This window comes from Ursus maritimus, unplaced genomic scaffold (assembly GCF_017311325.1).
Source record: "Ursus maritimus isolate PB19 unplaced genomic scaffold, ASM1731132v1 scaffold_18, whole genome shotgun sequence".
NCBI classification, from domain to species: Eukaryota; Metazoa; Chordata; class Mammalia; order Carnivora; family Ursidae; genus Ursus; species Ursus maritimus.
The window spans coordinates 23,526,236-23,548,692 of NW_024424230.1; the positions used below are offsets into that span (position 1 = coordinate 23,526,236).

The 22,457-nt window shown below is 43.0% G+C and overlaps 1 protein-coding gene across 5 annotated transcripts in view; it reads left to right on the forward strand.

Moving 5' to 3' along the window:
• CFAP53 (cilia and flagella associated protein 53) overlaps window positions 1-16,578 on the forward strand; it is a 47,370-nt gene extending 30,792 nt beyond the window's left edge. For 2 of the 5 annotated variants that reach the window (XM_008692032.2, XM_040632519.1), the window contains 4 exons: window positions 5,681-5,899; window positions 10,673-10,889; window positions 13,164-13,266; window positions 16,186-16,578. In XM_008692032.2, coding sequence (XP_008690254.2) covers window positions 5,681-5,899; window positions 10,673-10,889; window positions 13,164-13,266; window positions 16,186-16,414 — 768 coding nt within the window. In that variant the 3' untranslated portion in view covers window positions 16,415-16,578. Of the gene's footprint in view, window positions 1-5,680; window positions 5,900-10,672; window positions 10,890-13,163; window positions 13,267-14,015; window positions 14,496-16,185 lie in introns of all 5 variants that reach the window. The other 3 variants (XR_005835397.1, XR_005835398.1, XM_040632518.1) reach the window with 3 other exon arrangements.
• The last annotated feature ends 5,879 nt before the right edge of the window (window positions 16,579-22,457 follow it).

Here is a 22,457-nt window from a genome sequence, read left to right on the forward strand (position 1 = left end):
AACTATGTTAATTCTTCCGATCCGTGAGCATGGAATATTTTTCCATCTTTTTGTGTCTTCTTCAATGTCTTTCAAGAGTGATTTGTAGTTTCTAGAACATAGATCCTTTACATCTCTGGTTAAGATAATTCTGAGATAACATATAATTTTTGGTGCTGTTGTAAATGGGATGGATTCCCTAATTTCTCTTTCTTCAGTCTCATTGTTCGTGTATAGAAATGCAACTGATTTCTGAGCATTGATTTTTTATCCCGCCACATTACTGAATTGCTCTATAACTTCTAGTAGTTTGGGGGTGGAGTCTTTTGGGTTTTCCATATAGAGTATCATGTCATCTGCGAAGAGAGACAGTTTGACTTCTTCTTTGCCGATTTGGATACCTTTTATCCCTTTTTGTTGTCTGATCGCTGTTGCAAGGACTTCTAGTACTATGTTGAATAATAATGGCGAAAGTGGGCATCCTTGTCGTGTTCCTGATCTTAAAGGAAAGGCTTCCAGCTTTTCCCCATTGAGAATGATATTTGCTGTAGGCTTTTCATAGATGGTTTTTATGTAATTGAGGAATGTACCCTCTATCCCTACACTCTGAAGGGTTTAATCAGGAAAGGATGCAGTATTTTGTCAAATGCTTTTTCTGCATCTGTTGAAAGGTTCATATGGTTCTTGACTCCTTTCTTGTTGATATGATCTATCACACTGATTGATTTGCGATTTTTGAACCACCCTTGCATCCCAGGGATGAATCCCACTTGGTCATGGTGGATAATCCTTTTAATGTAGTGTTGGATCCTATTAGCTAGGGTCTTGTTGAGAATTTTGGTGTCCATATTCATCAGGGATATTGGTCTGTAATTCTCCTTTTAGATGGGGTCTTTGCCTGGTTTGGGGATCAAGGTAATATGGGCCTCATAGAATGAGTTTGGTAGTTTTCCTTCTGTTTTTATTTTTTGAAACAGCTTCAGGAGAATAAGTATTATTTCTTCTTTGAATGTTTGATAGAATTCCCCGGGGAATCTGTCAGGCCCTGGACTCTTGTTTTTCGGGAGGTTTTTGACCACTGCTTCAATCTCTTCATAATTAATCGGTCTGTTTAAAAAATCAATTTCTTCCTTTTTCAGTCTTGGTAGTTTATAGGTTTCCAGGAAGGCATGCATTTCTTCCAGGTGTTTAATTTATTGGCATAAAGCTGTTGATAAAAGTTTCTAATGATCCTTCCTATTTCATTGGTGTTGGTTGTTACCTCTCCCTTTTCCTTCATAATTTTATTAATTTGGGTCCTTTCTCTATTCTTTTGCATAAGTCTTGCCATTGGCTTATCGATCTTATTTATTCTTTCAAAGAACCAGCTTCTAGTTCTGTTGATCTGCTCTACTGTGCTCCTGGTTTCTACTTCATTGATCTCTGCTCTAATCTTGATCAACTGGTTACTCGTGCGTGGATTAGGTGTTTTTCTGTTCCTGTTCCAGCTTCTTGAGGTGAGAATATAAAAACTGCATTTTAGATTTTTCTATTCTTTTGAGTGAGGCTTGGATGGCTATGTATTTTCCCCTTAGGACTGCCTTTGCAGTGTCCTATAGGTTCTGGACCATTGTGTTTTCATTCTCGTTGGTCTCCATAAATTGTTTAAAATGATTTTTGATTTCCTGGTTTATCGAATCATTCTTGAGCAGGATGGTTCTTAGTTTACAAGTGTTTGAGTTTCTTCCAAATTTTTCCTTGTGATTGAGTTCCAATTTCAAAGCATTGTGGTCTGAGAATATGCAGGGAATAATTTCCGTCTTTTGGTATCTGTTGAGACCTGTTTTGTGACCCAGCACATGATCTGTTCTGGAGAACGTTCCATGTGCATTCGAAAAGAATGAGTATTCTTTTGTTCTGGGGTGTAGTGTTCTATATATATCTGTGAGGTCCATCTGGTCTAGTATGGCATTCAACGCTCTTGTTTCTTTGTCGATTTTCTGCTTAGGTGATCTGTCTATTGCTGATAGTGGAGTGTTGAGGTCCCCTACTATTAACGTATTTTTATCTATATGTCTCTTTATTCTGGTTAAGAGTTGGCTTGTGTATCTTGCTGCTCCCCTGTTCGGGGCATAGATATTTATAATTGTCATATCCACTTGTTGGATACATCCTTTAAGAATAATATAGTGTCCTTCTGTATCTCTAACTACAGTCTTTAGTTTAAAATCCAATCTGTCTGATATGAGAATTGCTACCCCAGTTTTCTTTTGAGGTCCATTGGCATGAAAAATGGTTTTCCATCCCTTTAGTTTCAGTCTGGATGTATCTTTAGGTTCAAAATGAGTCTCTTGTAGACAGCAAATGGATGGGTCATGTCTTTTTATCCAATCTGCAACCCTGTGGCTTTATGGGAGCATTTAGGCCATTCACATTGAGAGTGATTATTGAGAGATATGATTTTAATGATGTCATGTTGCCTGTAAAGTCTTTGTTTCTATAGATTGTAACTTTCTATTCTGTATCACTCTTGGGGCCTTTTTACTTTTATAGAACCCCCCTTAATATCTCCTGTAGGGCTGGTTTCATGGTTACGAAATTGGTCAGTGTCTGTCGATTCTGGAAGGTCCTTATCTCTCCATCAATTCTGAATGACAGCCTTGCTGGATAAAGGATCCTTGGCTGCATGTTTTTCTCTGAAAGAGCTTTAAAAATGCCCCCCAAACCCATTCTCTCATTCCAGGTCTGTGTAGACAGGTCTGATGTAATCCTGATATTTTTGCCTTTGTACGTGAGAAATTTCTTTGCCCTAGCCGCTTTCAATACTGTATCCTTGGATCTAATATTTGTGAATTGCACTATGACGTGATGTGGCATAGGTTTGTCGTGGTTGAGCTTGGGAGGGGTCCTCTCTGCCTCTTGGACACGAATTCCTGTTTCCTTTGCTAGATTAGGGAAGTTTTCAACTACAATTTGTTCAAATATCTCTTCTAGACCTCTGTTTTTCTCTACCCCCTCGGGGATGCCGATGATTCTGACATTGGAACGTTTCATTGAGTCAGTAATCTCCCGTAACCTACATTCTCGAGATTGGATTTTTTTTGAGCCAAGTTTCTGTTTTAGCTTTCTCTTCTACCATCCCATCCTCCAATTCACTAATTCGTCCTTCTGCCTCATTTACCCTGGCCGTCAGAGCATCTAGTTTTGATTGCATTTGATTCAGAGCATTTTTAATTTCTGCCAGACTCGCTCTCATTTCCGCCCTTAGAGATTCTATATTCTCATTAATATTTTCGTTAATTTTTTTTTCAAGTCTACACATCATCTTGACCATTGTTTCTCTGAACCCCATTTCTGACAATTTGGTTATATCCATTACCATCAGTTCTGTGGCAAAGGCCACAGACTCATTATCTTTTCTTTGCTGGGGAGGATTTCTCCTTCTCGTCATTCTGATGAGGAGAGGTTGCGGGGTTGCCCAGAGCCCAAATTATTGACCAGGACCCAGGCAGTGTGCACTTGTTTTATAGGGACCTTAGGGATGTGGGCTTCTTGATTTTTCAGCCTGCCTTCTGGGGGAGGGGTCTGCTGCGCTGATACTCAGGCAACCCTGTTTGGGTAGAGTCACCCTGTCCCCTGCGAGGGGGGATGGGGATGGGCACAATGTGAGCTGGTATTTCCGGCCTTTTGTTCTCTGGCGGCTTTCCCTGGCGGTTTTCTGTGGCTCTTCTGAGAGTCAGAGCAGCAGTGGCCGAATTCCAGCCTCTGTCTCAGAACAGAGAGATCACAGTCCGCTCTCCACTGAGCTCTCCTGGCCTCTTTAACTCTGTTTCTGTTGGTGCTACTAAAAACCCTGCAGCATCCCGGGTTGTGCACCCCACAGCCGGTGTCCCAGCCCTTACTTCCAGGGCCGGCACGTCTCTGTCCTTTGTGCTTTTAACACTGCCAGCCACCTCCGGTTCCGTGTACGCTCCCAAGCTCTCTGTTTCAGTGTGGTTCGCACGCATTCTGGAGTGCCGGTTTTCAGTCTGGTCGGGCATACGCTTCCAAGCTCCCGGTTTCAGTCCGGTTCTGGAGCGCCGGTTTTCAATCTGGACTCACGCAGGTTCCCAGGCTCACGGTCTCAGTCTGCTCTCTCGCAGGTGCCGGTTCTCGAGTCCGGCCCACTCCCCAGTGCAGGTGGCTACTGCTTCCCGGCTCCCGAGCTCGGCAGCTCCCTCCCCCTTCCGTTTATCTTCCGATAACTGTGATTCCTTTTTATCATCTAAAATCAGCATCAAATTTCCATCATTGTCTGAATTACATGTTATTTAAATCCGAATCCAAACATGGTTTTTATAGTCTCTTTAGAAAGAGGGACTGTTTCTTACTCAAACCAGGGGACACTTGAGGTCGAAGGGGGTGCAAGAAATTCATTACGTCAGCACAACAGGTGCACAATCAGAACTACCCTGGAGAAACCAAGACATGATGAGCTGCTTTTAGGTCTCTAAATCTTGAACACTTCTCTCCTGTCCTATCCCATCTCCCCCATGTCTCATAGTGGGGGTTTTGTTGATTGCTTCCTCCTGGTGTAGTCAGCCTTACTTTAAAAAAAAATGTGGCCTGCTGTTCTACTGGCTTTCATTTTTTATAGCCATTGCTTTTCCTTAGATGTAGCAGAGGATTTTCCCATTTTCTTTTGACCCTCACAATTCAGGATTTACTATTTATGACATAAATAAGAAAGTCTAGCATATAACTGTCTTCTCACAAACCAGTGATTATGGTGACTGCGGCTGTTGCGAGTCTCTGTTAAAGCACATTGGGAATTGTTTACCATCCTCACTATTGCCACGTCATCTCTTGTCCCAGGTGGGCAAGTATTTATCCCTCCAGGACTGCTCAGCTGCCTCCGGCAGGAGGACAAATGCTGCAGTTTATACCATACCCAGATTTTCTAGCAAACCCACAATGCCCGACAACATTGGTGTCCCAGTTAAAACTGCTTGATTGGCCAGGCAATTAAGCCAGCCTGGAGGGTCAGAAAGATAAGAAAATGAGAGGAATGGGGGGAGTACTCTTTTTTTTTTTTTTTAAGATTTTATTTATTTATTCGACAGAAATAGAGACAGCCAGCGAGAGAGGGAACACAAGCAGGGGGAATGGGAGAGGAAGAAGGAGGCTCACAGCGGAGGAGCCTGATGTGGGGCTCGATCCCATAATGCCGGGATCACGCCCTGAGCCGAAGGCAGACGCCCAACCGCTGTGCCACCCAGGCGCCCCTGGGGGGAGTACTCTTAAAGAACACAATGCATACAATTTAATTTTGTATATGTAGCTGATGGCACATTTCCAGTTTGGGGCTCCTGGTGCTGCTTAGTAATGTGTCCATATCTAGATTTGCGGGTGTACACAGAAGAGGAAAGTCTGGAAGGCCAATACACTGAAATGTTGAGTGTGGTAGTGGGTGTTGGGTATTAGGATTAAAAGTGATTTCTCTCTATACTTTTCTGCATTTTGAACTCCACAACCATTTATTATTTCATAATCATACACAGCACAAAGTGCTATTGCTGACTCAGCAATGAAAAGGCAAGTTTTCTATCTTACAGTTCCTCTAAATTCAGGTGTGTGTATCTCCAAGAAACCCTTGATTCTCAGTCTCTTACGTGAAATGCATTACCTTGTATGTTTCGTTCAAATATCCTGATACATAATCTTCATTATTGTTTTACCTTAGGAAAATGACAAAGCACAGGTGAAACTTGAGAACGAACAGGATAAGCTGAAGAAACAGAAGACCAAACAGGAAATTAGGGCTGCTTTGCAAAAAGCCCTTGAGGAGAAAATAGAACATATTCAGCAGGAATACAGAGAAGAACAGGACTTGAACATGAAGCTTGTGCAAAGGGCCCTTCTAGACTTACAGGAAGAGGCTGATAAAAAGAAGCAGAAAAGAGTAAGATGTTTATTCAGTGCCTACTGTGTGCTGGCTGAGGTAGCTTGCTCAGCTTTCAGTCTTACCGGAGCCAGCCGCATGCAAAATGAACCATATTGTGCTACTCTGCAGCGTGGTCCACGAACCGGCAGCATCAGCAGCATCTGGGAGGATGTTAGAAATTCGTAGCCTCCAGAGTCAGTCTCCAAATCGAAATCTTGGGAGGGGCAAGAAATCTGTTTTAGCAAGCTCCCCCAAGGGATTCTGATGCCCACTGAATTTGAAGCACTCCTATAACGTGGAGTTGGCACTGTGATAGCAGGATGGGAGTGAAGGAAGTGAGTGACTGAGTATGCGGGGAGGCTGGGGAAGACATCACTGAGAAAGTGGTATTCGAGTTGGACTTCGAAAGATATGTAAAGTTTTGTCAGGCAGAGAATAGAGAAAAGCATTCCAGTATGTATTCAGTGGTCTGTTCTTTTGAAATTTGTATTGAACTCTTGAGGGCATTGTGCTTTTCCTATAGGTACTATTCTTTTTGTTCCTTTTTAAAAATAAACCTTATTTTTTAGAGCAGTTCTAGGTTCAGAGCAAAATTGAACGGAAGATACAGAGATTTCCTATGTACTCCCTGCCCACACATGTGGCATAGCGTCCCTCACTACCAACATCCCCCAACCAGAGTGGGACATTTGTTACCATTGATGAACCTACATCAGTACATCATTATCACCCAAAGTCCGTAGTTTACATAAAGGTTTAACCTTGGTGTTGTATCTTCTGTGGGTTTGAACAAATATAAGATGACATGTAGCCACCATGAAAGTATCATACAGAGTAATTTCACTAGGCTAAAATCCTCTGTGCTTCCCTGTTCATTCTTCTCCCCTGACTCCAAACCCTTAGAAACCACTCATCTTTTTACTGTCTGCACAGTTTCACCTCTTCTAGGATGTCATGAAGTTGGAATCACACAGTATGATGCCTTTTTAGATTCACTTATTTCACCAAGGACTGTGCATTTAAGTTGCCTCCAGGCCTTTCCTGGCTCTACAGCTCATTTCCTTTTCACTCTGAGTAACATTCCATTGTGCGGATGGACCACAGGCTATCCAGTCACCTACTGAAGGATATCCTGGGTTGCTTCCAGTTTTAGTGATAATGACTAAAGCTGCTGTACACATTTGTGTGCAGGCTTCTCTGTGGCGTTTTCGGATCATTTGGGTAAATACCAAGGAGTGTAGTTGCTGGGTCATATGGTAAGAGCATGTTTAGTTTTCTAAGAAACTGCTAAATTGTCTTCCAAAGTGACTACTATTTTGCATTTCCATGTGTTCAGGGTCAACTGTACATTCTAGAGGCTTTGGCTCAGGGTGGAACTACAAGCACGGACTCCACTGCTCGTTGAGCAGATCTCAGTGAGCTCTGCTGGGTTGGCCGGGGTGCACCCTGCAAAGGAATGTGTGGTGTCCACGACTGAGTTTAGAATCACTGTGACTTGGGCTTCTGTGTCTAATAGAGCCAGGAATGTTTGGTGATTGCCTTTCTCCCAGTGGGCCACCAGAGTTGTAAATGGACAATTGTGCAGGTGGGACAAGCTCTGAGGAACTGCCAAATCCCTAGGGTAATTCTCTGGGAGACTGGCAAGCCTGCAGGTTAGGGAAGTTGTTTGGGAGAGAGCGAGCCTTGGGACTCTCTGAAGGCCACTGAGACATTAGGATTGGACTCTGGAGTGAGGTAATCGCTTGTTTTAAAGAGAGGAGCTCACTTCGGGGTTGTCCCAATATAAGATCATTGGGCATCCCCAATTGGTGGAGCTGCCAATACAAGGCCCCCTGTTATTTGAAGTGTCTCAGACATTGCTTCCTGCCAGATTTGGCATGGGAGCTCCACGACCAGGAGGTGGGAAGGTTGCTCTGCAAGGTGGGTTAGGGTTTGGATACTTCTCCATTGTATGGATGTACCACGTTTCATTGTCAGTCTGTGGATATTTAATTTGTTTGAATTTTTTGGCTATTATAAATAATGCTACTGTGAATATTCTTGTGTAAACTTTTGTTTGGACATAGGTTTTTGTTTCTCTTGGCATATACCTAGGAGTAGAATTAATGAGGCCTAAGGTAACTTTAAGTTTTTGAGTACTTGCCTAATTGTTTTCCAAAGTGGCTTCACCATTTTATATTCTCACTAGCAGTGTACACAGTTTTTGATTTCTGCACATGCTTGTTAGCACTTGTTATTTTTTGTCTTTTTTATTTTAACCATCTTAGTGTGTCTGAAGTGATCTGTTATTGAGGTTTTGATTTGCATTCCTTAATGACTAATGATGTTGAGCTTCTTTTTCTGTGCTTATTGACCATCTGTATATCTTCCTTGGAGAAATTTATTTGAACCTATTTGAAATTTCAAGAAATCTATTCCAATAATTTTTCCAATTTTTAATTGGGCTATTTGTCTTTATTTATTTATTTATTTATTTTTTAAGATTTTATTTATTTATTTGACAGAGATAGAGACAGCCAGTGAGAGAGGGAACGCAAGCAGGGGTAGTGGGAGAGGAAGAAGCAGGCTCATAGCGGAAGAGCCTGATGGGGGGCTCGATCCCATAACGCCGGGATCACGCCCTGAGCCGAAGGCAGACGCTTAACGACTGCGCCACCCAGGCGCCCCTATTTGTCTTTATTATTGAGTTGTAATAGTTCTTTATATGTTCTAAGTACAAGTCCCTTACGCATAAATTGTGTGTAAATTTTTTTTTCATCCTTGGGTTGTCTTTTCACTTTCTTAATGGCTTAAAGTGCAAAAGTTCACTTTCTTTTTTTTTTTTTTTTTTAAAGATTTTATTTGACAGAGATAGAGACAGCCAGCGAGAGAGGGAACACAAGCAGGGGGAGTGGGAGAGGAAGAAGCAGGCTCACAGCGGAGGAGCCTGATGTGGGGCTCGATCCCATAACGCCGGGATCACGCCCTGAGCCGAAGACAGACGCTTAACCGCTGTGCCACCCAGGCGCCCCAAAAGTTCACTTTCTTAATCCCTTAAATTGCAAAAGTTTTAATTTTGACGAAGTCCTATTTATCTCTATTTTGTTTTGTTGCTTGTGCTTTTAGTGTTATATCTAAAAATCTATTCCTACCCCAAGGTTACGAAGATGGGGTCCTATGTTTTCTTCTTAAAGTTTTACAGGTTTAGTTCTCACATTTAGGCCTTTGATCCATTTTGAGTTAAATTTTGTGTATGGTGTGAGATAGAGGTCCGACTTTATTCTTTTGCATGTAGCTCTCCAGTCGTCCCAGCACCATTTGTTGAAGAGACTGTTCTTCCCCTATAGAATTGTCTTGGTACACTTGTCAAAATCAATTGATGGTGAATGTGAGGGTTTATCTCTGGACTCTCGTTTCTATTCCATTAATCTATGTGTCCATCCTTATGCCAGTAGCACATATCCATATGTCTTGATCACTGTATCTCTGCAGTAAATTTGAAATCAGGAAATGTGAATCCTCCAACTTTGTTCTTTTTAAAATTGTTTTGGGTTTTCTGGCTCTCTTGCATTTCCATATGAATTTAGAATCAGCTTGTCGATTTCTGCATAGAAACCCTTTGGGATTTTGATAGGGATTGTTTTGAATCTGTAGACCAAATATAGACAGTTGCCATTTTAATGGTATTGCCTTCTGATCCATGAATGTAAGATGTCTTTCCACTTATTTTTTCAGTTTCTTAGTTTTCAGAGTACAAGTTTTACCCTTCTTTTGTTAAATTTGTTCCCAAGTATGAGACTATGAATGCAAGTCATACTGAGGGTACAGTTCAGACCTTGCCAGTCCTCCCCCAGATCTATGGTATTCTCAAAAGAAGTCAGAACAGAGATTGGATGGAACGGCACAAGTATAATGCTATGAACAATAGAGAAGCGAACTAAAAATGCCAGCATTGCAAAACCCAGTTCACAGTCTTAGCTGCACATTAAAATAACTTGGGGGGGCGCCTGGGTAGCGCAGTCGTTAAGCATCTGCCTTCGGCTCAGGGCGTGATCCCGGCGTTCCGGGATCGAGTCCCACATCGGGCTCCTCCACTGGGAGCCTGCTTCTTCCTCTCCCACTCCCCTGCTGTGTTCCCTCTCTCGCTGGCTGTCTCTCTATCACATAAATAAATAAAAAATCTTAAAAAAAATAAAATAAAATAACTTGGGGAACTTAAACGCTGTTCATTAGATCGGAGTCTCAGGGTGAGATTCAGCCCTTGGTACTTTAAAAAGCTCCCAGGTGATTCCAAAGTATAGCTAAGGCTGAGAATGTCTGTTATCAAAGTATCAAGTGACCATCTTCTAGTCAGGAACAGTGCTATCATAGTAGTAATGCCTTATTTTGTTTATCAGGTTACAATTTCATAACCTACCTAACTGAAAATAAATGAAGATAAAGCTGTATAATTGAAAATTATCCGGGAACTGCTTTGAAAAATACTTTGGGAAAGTGTTTGAAGTAACTTATTCAAAAATGTATTATAAAGCACAAGTACAAAGAATAGCACAATAAAACCCATACGTCCGTCACTCAGCTTCAGCAACCATGGACTAATGGTCATTTCGTATTGCATGGGTGCCCCACCTGTCCCCTTCCACCACTCGTGAATATTTTGAACTAAATCCTAGAGGGTGTGTTTCATCTATGTGTCGGTATGTAGTTCTAAAAAAATGGGATTGTAGCTGTAAATGGTTGTTTTAAAACTTATCCTCTGTACCATTATCACCTACAAGCTTAACAACATGAGGTAATTCTTCTGTTGTGTAGGAAGACATGGCAAGAGAACAGGAGATATATCGTCAGTATGTGGCGCAGCGGCGTGAGGAGGAGAGAGCCCAGGAGAAAGAACTAGACAGAATATTAGAGGCAGAGAAGGAAAAGAAGTTTGCTGAGACGGACAAGGAGCTGAGACTTGAAAAGGAGGCAAGGAGACAACTTGTGAATGAGGTCATGTGTACAAGAAAACTTCAAGTTCAAGAAAAATGTAAGGACGTGAGTTATGATAATATTATAGTTGGGCCTTAATTCAACTTAAGTAGCAACCAAAACATTTATTAAGTAGGTATTATGTGTAAAATGATATGAGGGGTGTAAAAAGGATTAAGGCAAGACCCCTGCCTTGTAGAACTTACCTAATTTAATACATGAGTATAGACATATGAAGAGTTTTATATCCTAGCAGATTGTGAGCAGTCATGTGAGAGATGTTCTGAAGGTTAAAGGAACAGTATGTCCATTGAATGGTTTGTGCACCTCAGTGACTGTAAAGGAAAGTAAGAAGGTAGGACACAGTGCATACACCCCTCCTGCCTTTTATCTGTCCCTCTTTTCTTTCTGTAGGTGTCTCCATACCTCCATACCTTTACTTGGGTAGTTTTCTCTGCTTGTGATGCTTTTTTTTTTTTAAGATTTTATTTATTGGGGTACCTGGGTGGCTCAGCCATTAAGCGTCTGCCTTCGGCTCAGGTCATGATCCCAGAGTCCTGGGATCGAGCCCCACATCGGGCTCCCTGCTCGGCAGGAAGCCTGCTTCTCCCTCTCCCACTCCCTTTGCTTGTGTTCCCTCTCTCACTGTCTCTCTCTGTCAAATAAATAAAAATAAAATCTTTACCAAAAAAACCAAAGCTTGCTATTTAAAAAAAAAAAAGATTTTATTTATTTATTTGAGAGAGAGTGCACGAGAGAGAACAGGAACGAAGGGAGGGGCAGAGGGAGAAGGAGAAGCAGACTGCCGGCCCAGCAGGAAGCCCAACGGCATGGGGCTCAACCCCGGGACCTAGAGATTAGGACCAGAGCCAAAGACAGACGCTTAACCAATTGAGCCACCCAAGGCACCCTTGCTTATGATGCTTTTGATCTTGAGAAATCTTGGCGAATCCTTCAAGGCCAGCTCAGATGTCTCATTCCTCAAATATGTCCCCTTATTCATAATAAGTCCTCTTTCTGGGGCTCTCACTGTGGCTTGCTCACATCCCTGTCTTAGCACACCTTTGTATTCCCTCAGCTCCTAACAGTACTTGGTCAGAAAAGGAAATATTTGTTGAGAAGGTGAACTGCCACCTTCAGATTTCCACTGTTCCAAGTTCAGCCCAGTGAACAGGGGAGGCAGTAGATGGACCCATTTACCATTCGGGTACCATTAGACTTCACACTAGTTGTCTTTGCAAGAGAAAGCTCATTGATTCTCTACTCCAGGAATTTATAACAGCCGTTGAAAATTGTTAAGCCCGTATTGGGTGGAGTTATAAGAAAATGAGAAAAAAGCTGATAAGCTAAAATATTTCTGTATTTATCCATGATAAATGTTTTAAAATATATTGAGACAACATGGAAAATTTAAGTACTTGGGGCCATTTTTAAACAAAGAAACAAAATCGACTATAATTCTACCACCCAGGAATAGCTACTATTCACAACTTCGTGTATTTCCTTCCAGTTTTTTTACTGTGTATATAGTAAATTGGAATTTACGTTGAATATATTGTTTGACAGCCTGCCTTTGCCACTTACCATAAACATTTTTCTAACACATTTTTTTTCAATTATAGAATTCGTAATGCTGCCTAGAAATCCATCATAAAAATGGACCATCATTTATTTTACCTAAACACAACTAATGGATTTTCAGATTATCATGAATCTTTTTACTACTATTTTAGAATTGCGGGTTACTATCTCTGTACGTAGTTCTTCTTGGCTCATATATGATTATTTAAGAAAAGTTCCTATAAATGTATTTGGGGGCCAAAGATATGTACATTTCAGATGTATATTTCCCAGTTGTATTTATTCTTTGTGGACTCTGTTTTCTTTGCCATATTTTCACCCTTACTGGATGCTTATGTTTTTAAAACTTGATTTATAAATGCCTTTATAATATTTTAAACTCAGGCCTTTTCCAACATGAACTTTGTCATAAACTCTTTTATTAACATAAATGACAACAGAACTGTTTGTCCTCAAGAAGAGAAAGTTAAGAAGTGTTCTAATAGTGGTAACCTGGTTTGAAAAAGGCTGGCCATAGATTTTCAATGAAAAATGGTTAAGAAAAAAAATCTGTATAGATCACACACATCAAACCTAACCCTCTTCCTCCCTTGATGGAGAGGACTACTTCTACCCTCTTGACCTAAGATTCAGTCCAGTGATTGTAGGCTCTGCCTCTCTAAAGACAGGATGGCGTCGATGCCCAGAGGGATGCCAGCAAGTTTTGTCTGAAGAAAGTCATTTATCAAAAATTACTTTTGTCTTTCTTAAGTGCAACGAAAGGCAAAAGAACAGGAAGAGCGTACTATGGAACAGGAACGCATAAATGAAGGTCTTAAGGAGCTTAACCGTGGAGAGAAGGAGAATTTTGCAAGGTATGATTTTGTTTTCTTTATTATTGTTTACTGCCTTCAAAAGGGGAAGATTTTTCATGTAGAGAGAGGACAATGTGCCATCACTCGTGCAGTATTGACATTTTTTTTATGTATTACATTTGTCCTAAAAGCTCCAGTCAGTCAATACAAAATTCCATATGAAAATAAGCACCAAACATCTCGGTAAAATTAAATTTTATTGCTATTGTGTACATTATGATTATAGACATTAGGTATTAAACTGAACGAATACCTTAAAAAATAAAATAAGTTAGAAACAGTTTTTAAAAAATAGGCTCCAGGGGCGCCTGGGTGGCTCAGTTGTTAAGCGTCTGCCTTCAGCTCAGGGCGGGATCCCTGCGTTATGGGATGAAGCCCCGCATCAGGCTCCTCTGCTGGGAGCCTGCTTCTTCCTCTCCCACTCCCCCTGCTTGTGTTCTTTCTTTCACTGCCTGTCTCCCTCTGTCAAATAAATAAATAAAATCTTTAAAAAAATTTTTTAAAATAGGCTCCAACATGAAATCCTAGTGAAATAACAAGACTGTTCTTTCCCATGAAATAAACCCTGAAACACAGTGTGGCTTGATAAGTTGGAGTAGCAGAAATGGCTTCTGAGGATAGGAGTCCATGCAAAATGTCCTCAGAAGAATTTTTGTAGCCTCACTGGGCTGGAAAACTGGAATGTTCTAGGTGCTTTGGGAAATACCACTGCCTTCCTCTGATAATGCCTCTCTGATCGCCGCCACCAGGCTCCAGTGGACGGAACAGGCAGATGCCTGCCTCCCTGCAGCATTTCTTGGACCATAGCGCTCCTTTTGCACCGATGACCAAGATACCCAATTCAGATGATCATTGTGGTGGAGGAAAACGACTTGGCTCCTCTAATTGCTGGTCCCCTTTCATGTGCGTTTGTCCTGTCCCATGACGTACACATACTTGGTACATAGAAATTAGCTCTTTTCATTCTAAAGAGTAGGGTTTAGTTTAGGAGCACTCGTAATAGTTTCTGGCCTACCCTGCTGACTTCTGCTACTGCCTCTGCTCTGGAGGTCTTTCCTTCTCACTTCTGAAAAGTTCGTTGTTGGAGATGTGAGGGGGACTTGAAAATAGCAACATGCTTCCCTGCCCAGCTTCTGAATCAACTGAGAGAGAAGAAAAGCAAGTCTGTGTGGAAGGTATCATAGCAACCTGTTGGTGCATAACAGAATACCCTACGATTGTGCCTTCAAGTGAGTTCTGATTCTCTCATGATTCTCTGGTTGACAAGGCTCACTTGGGTGGTTCTTCCTTGGGGTCCCTCATGTGGTTCTTGTCAGATGTTAGCCAGGGCTACATTTATCTGAGGGCTCAACTGCCCCGGACACCTACGATACCTACTCAGGTAGCTGGCAGTGTGTGCTGACCGCAGCTGGGGGACTTGCCTGGTGTTACCACCCACAACCCCTTCATGTGGCCTCTGCATGTGCTGGGGCTTCTCGCAGTGCGCTGGCTGGTTCTGACAGGGAGAGCTCCAACGACAGGAAGGGGAAGCTGCCAGGCCATGAAGGGCTGCCCGTAGGACTGGCATAGCATCACTTTTGTCATATTCTGTTGGTCATACGGGCCTATCCAGAATCAGGGGAATGGAGACGGAAGCTTCATCTCTTGATAAGGGGAACAGAGGTTCACACTGCAGAAGAGCATATGGGAGAGGAGATGCTACTGTGACCATCTCTGGAAAATGAATCTGCCGCAGACGCATGGGCATGCTTTCTTTTCTGATAAAAGCTGATATTTAAAAATGTGGTGTAGAAAATGGCATGACCACTGTGGAGAACGGTATGAAGTTTCCTCAAAAGTTAAAAATAGAACTACCATGTGATCCAACCATCCCACTTCTGGGTATATATCCAAAATAATTGGAAGTGGGACGTTGAAGGGATATTTACACAGCCATGTTCATAGCAGCACTATTCACAGTAGCCAGGAGGTGGAAATAACCCACATGTCCATTAACACATGAATGGATAAACCAAATGTGATATATACGCACAACGGAATATTATTTAGCCTTAAAAAGGAAGGAGATCCTGTCAGATGCCACCTCATGCATGAACCCTGAGGACATTTTGCTAAGTGAAATAAGCCAGTCACAAAAAGACAAGTGCCATATGATTTCTCTTATACGAGATCCCTAGAGTAGTCAAATTCATAGACACAGCAAATAAAATGGTGGTTGCCAGAGGCTGGGGGGAGGGCGAAAAGGAAATCGTTGTTCAGTGGGTGTAGCATGTCAAGTTTGCAAAATGAAAACGTCCCCGAGAACTGATTCATAACAATGTGAATGTACTGAACACTACTGAACTATACACTTAAAAATTGTTAAGTGGTCAATTTTATATTATGTGTTTTTTACCACAGTTAAAAAAAAACACTATAAAATTTAAAATGTGGTTTATATGTTTAAAATGTGGCTTATGTATGGAGGAGACAGAGTGAGGCACACTCAGCCAGCCAGGCCCCAGCGGTGCCAGCCCATTCCTGCTCTCTCCAGCAGGAGTGTGGCCCTGGGATAGAAAGCAGAGTGGAAAACCAGCAGACTAGCCTGTTCCTGGCTGGACTAGTAGAAAAGTCACTTCTTCCTTGGAAAAGAGTGGGAGAGGGGATGGAGAGAGGCCAAGGACTCACTCCTGGTAGCAGGAAATATTCTGAGTGGGCCAGAAGCATTCCCTCCCTAAAATCAATATTTATTCTGTTTATCTTAATTATTATTGTATAATAAACACGTTATTGAGTTTTCCATCTATTTTTTCCCATCTCACCCCGATTTTAATGGGAATTTTAATTTGACTTCAAAAGTTACATTTTAATTATAATACCCTAAATGAATCCAACTGCTTGCTTTTACAATTTCGTGCTTTGACATTTCTAATATCTTAGGCGTTCCAGTGTGGCCCAGGAATACAGGAAGCAACTTCAGATGCAAATGTCCTACCAGCAGCAGGCCCGGGAAGCGCTGAAGGAAGAGGAACGCCGAGAGTTTGAAGCAGGAGTAGCAGCAAACAAGATTTGCCAGGACAAGATCAGGGAGATTCTGTCCTTCCATCAGGTGCTGCCCCGAAACATTCATCCCATGCGGAGGGCATGCCCTGATAAGCTTCCACCATAGTTTCATCAACGTGAATATATTTTTTCTCAGTCTTTTAATGTTTTTAACTATAATATGCTTGTCTGTTCCTTTCAACTCATGGATAAACTTGCTTTATTTCTCTGAGTTTGCATAATTTTATGTAATGTTATTCCTTCAAATTAAACTTAGTGCCTTTTTTTAGACTTTATAGTCTTACAAATCTGAATGATTTATTTCATCACACAGTTATTTTCCTGACTTACCCCCATACCCCACACCTTCCTTTCTTGTTCATTTGTTAATAACTACACTTTCTTCCCACCTCATCCACTCAAATGCCCATTTCCTCTTTCCTTTCTCTCATGTACATAATTGCCTATGTCATATACATAATTCACCATATCAATAAGGCAGAGCTGGGCCTAACAGCCACTTTCATTAGCCCACTTACTTAATTAATATTACACAAATATTTACCTCGCATGTGACTTTAGCAAGAACAGAGTAAACCCCTTGCTTTTGTGGAGCTTATGTCCTGGTAGAGGAAACCAATGTATTAAATGCTTTAAAGCAGGAAATGGCGAGAGTGCTCGAAGATCAGTTTGAGCAGCTGATACTTGAGTGAAGCAGCCATATGGTTATCTGGGCAGAAACATCCCAGGCAGAGGAAAGAGCCAGTGCAAGGGCCCTGGGGCAGAAGTCTGCTTAGTGCGTCTGAGGCATAGCCTTTGCGCTAGAGTGGAGTGACTGAGGAGAGAGTGGTAGAAGATTAATCGGAAAGGCAGTGAGGGCTAAGTGATGTAAGGCATTGGAGCCATGGTGAAGCCTGGCTTTTACTTGGCTACAAAGAGCTGTTACAGGATTTTGAGCAGAAGAGCGACATAAGATACAAGAGGATTGCTGCCTGCTGTGTTGAGAACAGACCTTGGGGAGTCAAAAACAGACTCAGTTAAGGAATGATCACAGTAGCCCAGGTGAGAGGTGACATCCTCCAAGACAGTCCCTATGATCCTCTCCCCCATATCTCTGCCCTTGTGCAATCCCCTTTCACCCTCAACTGTGGCTGCCCTGTGTGATCAATGGACACTTACCCCCCCCTTGCAGACAAAGTTATAGGATCTTCTAGAGAGCCTCCTTAAAAAGGGAGGGGAGGGAACTTTTGGAATGGCCGAGTAAGGAGCTCTGGAAATCCTCTCCCCAAAAGGCAATGATAAAATGGGAAACATTGTCAGGAGCACCTGGAGGGCTCAGTCGTTAAGCGTCTGCCCTCGGCTCAGGGTGTGATCCCAGGGTCCTGGGATCGAGACCGCATCAGGCTCCCTGCTCAGTGGGAAGCCTGCTTCTCCCTCCCCCTGCTTGTGTACCCTCTCTCGCTGCCTCTCTCAAGTAAATAAATTAAAACAAACAAACAACAACAACAACAAAAAAACGGGAAACATTGTCAAACACAGCCATTTCAGCACTGGAAATTGACCAAAGGCATGCAACAGATGGAGCAGCATTTATTCAGGAAATCTAACCCTTGGTGAGAATGGTGGGGATCTACGCATATTGGCCTGGAGCTGCTGCCATAGCCCCCTCGGCTACATGGAACAATAGCTCTACCAGAGCAAGGCAGGTCGTGAGGACCTTACTGCCAGATGAGGGCGACTTGATCGGGAGCGGCATTTGGAAAAATCCATGCTTGGGGCGTTGTCAAAATAATGGTGATTTTTGTGGCAGTCAGGGAAGACCAACATCACAACTAGCCTGAGGTTGTGATGCTGATTGGAACAAGCAACAGAACAGCTGGAAATTTACAGGAAGGTCTGGGGAACATGACAGCCATAATGGGCTTTGATATCTGAATGGGCTTCCACATACTCTCGGTAGTCCGGAAGTCTGTGTAGACGTAAAGCTACATGCTTGCTCATACAAGACCCTGGGCAGGTCCTAGCGGTCTACTGATCCCTGGCCAGATGTGAGGCCTTGCACATACAGAAAGTAAAAGCTGGGGCAGATTTGGCCTAAACTTTGAATGTGTTCCCCAACCCTCACACAGATCCATCAGCAAAAGGTAGAAGCCTTACTAGCTTAATCATTCACTGAGCGCTATGCTGTAGGGACAGAGGGCCACCCCTAGGAAGTCAGCTGGCCTTAAAAATGAAACAGGACTTGTAAAAATGAGCAGACATCAGTGTTATCTAGCCAGGTTGTATAAAGGTTCAAATCAAGTCTAGAATATGTACATGATTGACTCTTCCATTAATAAAAAGGTTCTTTATATCAGACTGAAATCTATCTCCTCGAGGTGTTTGCAGAACATATATCCAACAAAGGGCTCATTTCTAGAATATATAAACAGTACAATAAGTAGGAAAAAGGTAACTCAGTAGAAAAAGACTTGTGCTGGCACTTCACAAAAGAGAATAAGAAAATGGGCGATGAACAGATGGGGAGATGCTCAATGGTATTACTCACCATGGAAGTGAAATTAAAACCACCACAAATAACTCTACACACTCAGCGAAATGGGTAAAATGAGAAAGATAGGCAAACAAGTATTGGGAAGAATATGAGCAACTGGAACTCTCACACACTGATGTTAAGAATATGAATTTTTAAAATCACTTTGGGATACTATGAGGCAGTATTTGCTAAAGCTGAAAATATATCTACCCTGTGATCTAGAAATTCCACTCTTAGGTATGTACCCAATGCATACGTATATGCAGTGGATGCCATGTATAAGATTGTTCGTAGCAGCACTATTTGTAACAGCCCAGATCAGAAGTTTCCCAAATGCCCATCCAGAGTAAGATGGAAAACACTACACACAATGACAATGAACGAACTTTGCTGCATGTAACAGCATTGATGAGACTCACGGACATAATGATGAGCAAAATCAGTCAGACATGGGCTATGTGGCTCCACTTATGAAAAGCCCTGAAGCAGGCAAAACTAAATTTGGGTATTAGAAATCAGGAGATTACCCTTTTTGGGGAGAGTTCCTGGAGAGGGACTTCTGGGTATTAATGTCATGTTTCTTGATTTGGGTGGTGGTGATTCAGTGTGTTCACCTGGAGAAAATTCTTTAAGCTGTACATTTAAGATTTGTGCCGTTTTCTATATGTGTACTGGGATTCCATTAACAGTTAAAAAAAAAATCGGGGCACCTCCGTGGCTCAGTCGGTTAAGCGTCTGCCTTCAGCTCAGGTCATGATCCTGGTGTCCTGGGATCAAGCCCCACATCGGGCTCCCTGCTTAACGGGGAGTCTGCTTCTCCCTCGCCCTCTGCCCCTCCACCCTGTTTGTCTCTCTCTTTCAAATAAATAAATAAAATCTTAAAATAAAAAAAGAAAAATCAATCTTCCTGAAATAGCTACTATTTGTCATGGTGCTGGTTTCTGGATCTTTAAAAACTGAATCTAATATTTGGAGGCTACTACCATGTGTCTTGCCATTTCTTCTGCAGGGAAACATGTTTAAATTGGTCCTTGCACTGCAGACCCTCCATCATCACTTTGCCCTCTAGTGGTCACTGGTCATCTTCCCAGATTTGTATTAAAACAGGAGGCTCAGAACTAGATAAAAGCAGCCCCGAAGAGGTCTGCAGAGCCCAATACAGTGCGACCACCACCTCCTTTAATCAGTGCCCTGTACTTCATTTGTACTTCATTTAATGCAGTCCACGTTGAGTGCCCACCATCTGATTACAATTGAAAAAATGTAGGCACAATTGCCTTGTCCTTGGCAGGCCCTACCTGCTTGTTATAAACAAGACAATAAGAAGCTAGAAAGGGGAGAGGCTGGAGATTGAGCTGTCCGTAAACCCAGGAATACTGATGTTGGGTGTTCGGGGAGCTCTGGTTGGTGACCATGAGGTGGAGTGGGGATGGTGGCACACCGAGAGAGGGGACGGACGCTCTGCCTCCCCCATACCTTGTCCCCCCAACACCCTGGCTACTCTGCTCGGCTGTTCCTGAGTTATATCCTTTACAGTAAAGCCGTAAATGTAAATACGGGGTGTTCCTGACTTCTGTGAGCCGTTCTGGCCAATTATTGAACATGAGGAGAGGGCATGGTAGGAATTCCCAATTTGTAGCCAGTCGGTCATAAGTCTAGGTGGCCCGGGACTTGCGACTGGCCTCAGAAATGGGGCAGGGGCAGTCCTGTGGGACTGAGCTCTTAATCTGTGGGATCTGCACTAACTCGGGATAATTAACGTCAGAACAGAGTTGAATTGTTGAACGTTGGTGTTTGGAGAATCATAGAGTTGGCTGTTGGTGTTCGGAAACACCCCAGTTAGTAGGGGGTGGTGTTGGCATTCGAACCCTGGCTGAATACAGAGTCTATGCTTTTAGTTTCTTTGGTTCGCTGCCTCCCCACAGCAGGTGGTACCAGCCAAATCAATCATTCATAGACTTTTAGAGAGAAAAAATCCATCATGAATATTCCAGTTTTCTTTATTTTGGAAATGATAAAACAGAACCCCCCCCCCCAAATCTCCTATCTCTTGGTTCAGCACTTTCTTCATATAACATCATGATTTTCTACCAAAATCCAATTTATTGAAACACTCTTACCCAACCGACATGCCCTTCAAGGCTTGCTGTCTAGGCAATATACAGCATTTCCATCGCTTTGTGGCCCGTGTCCACACATCCTTATGTGTGCTAACAGCATTTTGGTGCAAATCCATGAAATACACTTATGCCTACACATTCCATAAATTACCAATGGGCATGAACCTTTTTCTTTCTATAAAGCATCCTTCTGATATTTTGATTACCTTATATAAACTGGGCAAACAGCCCCTCAGAATATAGATGAGAACTTCATTTAATAAAACGAATAGCTTCCTACATAGGGAAGCCCCTGAGATAACAGGAAAAGGTCACAATGAAAAGAAGTGATTCTGTGTATGCCTCCGGAGAAGCTGTTGGCTGGAGAGAGCTCTAGGAGCCAAAAATTGCCTCCAGGCATAAACTCTGCAAAGTTCTAAGACGTATGTTTTGGATAGAGGCCAAACATTATTAACTTGGTGCTTCCAAGCGTTGTGATGTGGGCCTTTTATTTGAAATGACTTTATAGATAAGGCTCTGGGAAAGCGGATGTAACAAGACCGTTTCATGTTAGGTTCCTGCCCCATGTGTCACTGATCAGCTGTGTGACTTCTGGTGGGACTGTCTGGGATGTACTTCTCTTGTCTAAAAACCGAGGTGCTTCTAGGGCTGGAAGGGTCCTGAGGGAGCATCTAGTCCAAACGCTTCACTTTGTAGATGAGAGAGTGTCTCCCGCCAGGAGGACCCGGCTGCAGGTGGGTCATCTGGTAGGTGATCCTGGAAGTTCAGGACGGCCAGACAGCAAGGAGGAGACAGCACAAGAATGTGCTATGGGGTGTCTACCGCTGCAGACAACTGGGTCTCATTCCACCTGGCGGGCTTCTGAGGACCCCTGTGTTGAGGGGTGCCCCTGTAGTAGTTGGGGAGGCTCAGGAGGCCGTGGGAAGGCCCTGGGTGATAACGCAAAGTCATATGTGTGGTATGCACCTGGGGTGTCTCCCGGAGCCCAGACAGAACCATTGCTGGAAGCTGGGGGGCAGAGGGGAGCCGTGATACAGGGCACCTCCAGGCCGGAGAAGGTTTAAAGACTTACGATCTGACCCGCAGCACACAGCTAGAGCTGTACTCTGTGTGTGTGTGTGTGTGTGTGTGTGTGTGTGTTCTCTCTCTTTAGACAGACAGTTGCTTGAAGCAGGCCTGTCATACACAACTGAGACGACCCCAAGCTTTTACACCAGACTTTGTGCAGAGCAAGGCCTCAGAAAATATTTCCTCGTTTGTTCTGGGCAAAGAAAGGAAGAATCAGTGAGCAGGGTGAAAGGGTGACCATGGAGCCTTCTGTCTGATTCTTCAGCACCCAGACCTAAGAGGGCCAAGCAAGGCTGACATGGGATAAGGCGTGGCTGAGACAGACCAGCCGAGGGAGGCCGAGAGCCCTGACACGAAGCGGCCTTGCAGGGCCCGAAGCAGGCCGGCAGTTGGGCGGGCAGTCGGGCCGGGAGATGTCATCCGAGGGAGCAAGACTTGAGGATTCT